The sequence below is a fragment of the Glycine max genome, chromosome 7, assembly GCF_000004515.6.
Source record: "Glycine max cultivar Williams 82 chromosome 7, Glycine_max_v4.0, whole genome shotgun sequence".
Lineage (NCBI taxonomy): Eukaryota > Viridiplantae > Streptophyta > Magnoliopsida > Fabales > Fabaceae > Glycine > Glycine max.
The window spans coordinates 15,653,811-15,658,070 of record NC_038243.2 but is presented as its reverse complement, the minus strand read 5'-3'; the positions used below and the strand labels follow the sequence as shown (position 1 = coordinate 15,658,070).

General features: G+C 31.1%; 1 protein-coding gene across 2 annotated transcripts; it reads left to right on the top strand.

Moving 5' to 3' along the window:
* Positions 1-364: 364 nt before the first annotated feature.
* LOC100795391 (uncharacterized) lies at positions 365-3,844 on the top strand. Of its 2 annotated transcripts, NM_001254708.3 has the most exons (9): positions 420-518; positions 1,417-1,476; positions 1,585-1,650; positions 1,744-1,841; positions 1,954-1,991; positions 2,089-2,176; positions 2,385-2,723; positions 2,817-2,882; positions 3,475-3,844. In NM_001254708.3, the coding sequence occupies exons 2-9, from the start codon at positions 1,431-1,433 to the stop codon at positions 3,625-3,627; spliced, it is 894 nt and encodes a 297-aa protein (NP_001241637.1). In that variant the 5' UTR covers positions 420-518; positions 1,417-1,430; the 3' UTR covers positions 3,628-3,844. The 2 variants fall into 2 exon arrangements, with proteins under 2 accessions (XP_040872804.1, NP_001241637.1); XM_041016870.1 differs by having other exon boundaries at positions 365-518; positions 1,585-1,841; positions 3,475-3,791.
* The last annotated feature ends 416 nt before the right edge of the window (positions 3,845-4,260 follow it).

Sequence of the window (4,260 nt, the reverse complement as noted above, 5' to 3'; positions counted from 1 at the left end):
TTTACACTTACCAGCCATGAGAAGGTATCCACATTTGATTGAGACGATAGGAAGGGTAAGTATAATTATCAAAGAACAAAAAAATTGCTATGAAATAATTAATAAATATTTTTATTAGTAATAGTACATGTCTAGTTTAGTTTATTTAAAAAATATAAATTAAGAAAAAAATTTAAATAAATATTATTTTATATATAACCAAAATATACATTGGAATACAAAATATATAAATAATATACTATCTAATTAAAAAATAAAACTTATTTATATTTTTTACATTTGACTCAAATATATAAATACACCTGCAATTCACTGAGTTTTCTCTAGTTGGATAATAAATTAATCTAATATTATAGCCATATAAGCCAATGGTGCACTTGTCCATCTATAAATACTCATCATTGCCTTAGCTTTTTTCCTCCCCCTCCTCCTTTCATCTTTCAATACAATATTGCTCTCTAAGCTTTGATTCTTCTTAATTCATACCCTTCCCACACTCATTCATTGTTGTGCGTCTGGTAAGCTAATGCCTCCAATTGTTCTCATACATATTTTTTTAGATCATTAAACTTTTCTGTTTCATTCTTCACTCATTGCCCACACAATCCTCCTAAACCATGGCTTCTTAATGATTCTACAAAACACCCATTATTACCATGAGTGCATGTATAAGGTTTTGCCTTTTGAATTCTCAAAATTCATTAAGCAATGAACAAATGTTCGGAACTGAAAACCGTACCTCTGTTTTTGAGAACACTCCCCAATTTATTTGGTGATAATAATACATAGACACGTGTCCACTTCTTTTTTTCCTTTTTTTCCGAGGCCTAAAAAATATACGTTGTTATTAAGTCTTGTGATTTGGCTTGTATATTCCGTTGAATCCAGAAAGTTTGATAAATGAGTGATTGTGTGACTCCAAAAGTTTATGCACTTTGGAAAGGAATTTTCTGTCTCATAAACTCTGTTCAAAGGATTTTAATAATTTGTTTCTGGCTTAGACCATTCCATGATTGCTCTCCTTTCTTGGGGGTCCATTTTTTTTTCTCAGTTTATAATTATAATAATTGAAGCTTTTGAACCCTCTCATGTTTCATTAAATTCTGTGCCCTCAAAGGGGTACTGTTGAACCATTTTTTTTAATCTATTTACTTGGCTGTGGATTGTCCACTCAGAATCTTTACAAAGCTTTATCTCCAATGGATTTGATTACCACTTTGATTGTCTTCCTTTATGATGCTTTAGCTTCTTTCAGTGCTAATCCGAGTTAACAAGACCAAATTTTAAAATTAAAAAAATGGAAAACCAGTGACATTTGTTGGTTGAGAATCACAATGAATTCCCATATAAATATTGATTGGTTCATGTGGTTATGCATCATAGTGCTCACTTCCTTTTGTTGTTGTGTCTTTTAAGGTTTTCTGCCTGAAATGGAGTACATGAACCAGAGACCAAAATATGATTGCCTTCTTTTTGGTGAGTCTTTCAGTGAGACATGGTCATTAATTAATTGCAAAATCTGAACCCTCTTCATTTGGGTGTGATAATGATTATAACTCATTAACTCTTATATTTGTGTTTCAGATTTAGATGATACTTTGTATCCACTAAGCACTGGTCTTGCAAAAGCATGTGGCCAAAACATTAAAGGTGAGTGTCTCTTTGCCAATAAAGTTCTTGGTAATGTGTTTATTGTTTTACTCTTTATTGGTGTTGCTGACACGAGTGGTACAATTGATCCAGACTATATGGCCGAAAAGCTTGGCATAGAGAAAAGCAAAATTGATGACTTGTCCAACCTCCTCTACAAGAACTATGGAACAACTATGGCTGGTTTAAGGGTACGATTTCATTTTTTTTTATCTTTTCATTTCTTTGCTCAAAATGGGAATTCATTGTTGAATTCAGAAATCTCTGATAGTTTATGCTTGTTTTGTTTCATTGTCAATTCAGGCAATTGGATATGACTTTGACTACGATGAATATCACAGGTACATGCCTTTTTTTTTTTCTTACTGTTTTTACCCTCATTTATTATTCTCATGTGTGTTTGTGATGAAATTGATTTTTGAAATTTGGCTATTACAGTTTTGTTCATGGGAGATTACCTTATGAGAATTTGAAACCAGACCCAGTTCTGAGGAACCTCTTGCTGAGCCTACCCTATAGGAGACTGGTAAGTTGTTTAAAATCAATAGAATTGAACAATGGTTGGAGAAGTGTGAAGAGATGGGGGAGAGGTTGCAAGTTGGAATTTCTAAACTGACATTTCTAACAAAACTAACATTTGTCGATAATAAAAAAAATAGAATTGCACAAGATCCTACTACCTAGAAAAATTGAAAAAAATCTAATGAGACCTTATTTTGGTCTTTTATTTTCAGATCTTCACAAACTCAGACAAAGTCCATGCAGTTAAGGCACTAAGCAGGCTAGGATTAGAAGACTGCTTTGAAGGAATCATATGCTTTGAGACCCTTAATCCCATCCACAAAAGCACTGTCTCTGATGATGAAGATGACATTGAATTTGTGGGGGGTTCAGGCACAACCAATCCAACCACAAAAAAAGATGCTAGCAGCTTTCAAATCTTTGACATCATTGGCCATTTTGCTCAACCCAATCCCCACACAGTTTTGCCAAAGACACCAATTATTTGCAAACCATCAGAAAATGCCATTGAGTTGGCCCTCAAGATAGCCAACCTTAATCCACAAAGAACTGTAAGAAAAATCATCCTATTTTACTTACATTATTGATTTTGTTGCCTCATATTTTCTCATATTTTTGTTTGTTCCTATATGTGTCACTTTCAGTTGTTCTTTGAGGATAGTGTCCGCAACACACAAGCTGGAAAACGTGTGGGTCTTCACACTGTGCTGGTAAGTCATTGGTAGTTTTGTTCAGTAGTAGGAACACTGCCAAACGAATAATGAGGAATCCAAGAATTTTAAGGTGTGGAACTTCACACACATATAATTATGGGGGATACAATGAGAAATTATCAGATAGCTAATTTTTATGTGATTTGTAATTAAGTTTTTTAATTTATGGGAGAAAAAATTAATAACACTTCATTATGTGTTATGTATAAAATAATTGTGATCAAAGGAGTACTAACAACACTCTCTAATACACACTCTATTATTAGTTTAAATTTATTAAAAAAAATTTACAAAATCAAGATAAAAATTTGTTAGTAAAAAAAATGAGATATATCAAATTTTTGTGAATCTCAAGAAATTTTGATACGTAATAAAAAAATGTGTTGAAAAAAGTATCTTAAAGAATATGTTAACATTTCTTTTTGAGAATGTAATAACTTCTCAAGTAAAACACACAATATCCACATAACACATGTAGTATTATGAATAAAAAGAAAAAAAAAATTGTGGGGATAGTTGCTCCCACAAGGCAATCCTTATTGCGTGCCAAACTTATATGAGCCTCTAATTTATTGATTACTACTTTTAGGTTGGAAAATCTCAGAGAATTAAAGGAGCAGATTATGCATTAGAAAGCATCCACAACCTTAGGGAGGCAGTGCCAGAACTATGGGAAGATGACATAAAATCAGAAGTTGCTTATCCTGGCAAGCTTGCTGTGGAGACATCTGTGACTGCTTAGATCATTGATGAACAAAAAAATAAAATAAAAAAATAAGAAAAAGAGAGAGAAAGAGAGAAGTCCTTTGTGAATTTCCCGAGTTGGGATGTAGTAATTGTATGTAGTTGATGTAGATGCTTTGATCATATTACAATTATAATAAAATAATATGTGTAGTTGACGTAGATGCTTTGATAAGATAATAATAAAAAATTAATATAAAATATTAAATTCTCCATTTGGGCCTAGCGTTCATATATATATGTATATTTTTCCGTCGTCTCCATCAACTGAGGAAGATTTGCTTTGCATTAAAGCGCAAGAGAAAAAAAAAAAAAAAAAAAAAAAAATATATATATATATATATATATATATATATATATATATATATATATATATATATATATATATATATATATATAAAGTGAATAGAAACTCGATTGTCATTTTATAATTAAGTCAATTATAATATAAAACAACTAATATTTTCAAAACAATGGAATTCAAGCCAACAATATGTTTGCGTTATTGATTAAAAGAGGATGTTTCTTACTCAGAAATTCGAAACCAACAATGAAATATGTTTGAGTTATCTTTAAGAAACTTAATAGTAATATTCAAATTTAATCAACTGAAGTAATAGACAAAAAATAT

Excerpts from the sequence above, each read along its gene's own strand:
- LOC100795391 (XM_041016870.1), top strand. The coding sequence starts at position 1,431 with ATGGAGTACATGAACCAGAGACCAAAATATGATTGCCTTCTTTTTG. Across the intron at positions 1,477-1,584 it reads ATATGATTGCCTTCTTTTTG|ATTTAGATGATACTTTGTAT; the intron begins GTGAGTCTTTCA and ends TTTGTGTTTCAG. Across the intron at positions 1,992-2,088 it reads GACTACGATGAATATCACAG|TTTTGTTCATGGGAGATTAC; the intron begins GTACATGCCTTT and ends TGGCTATTACAG.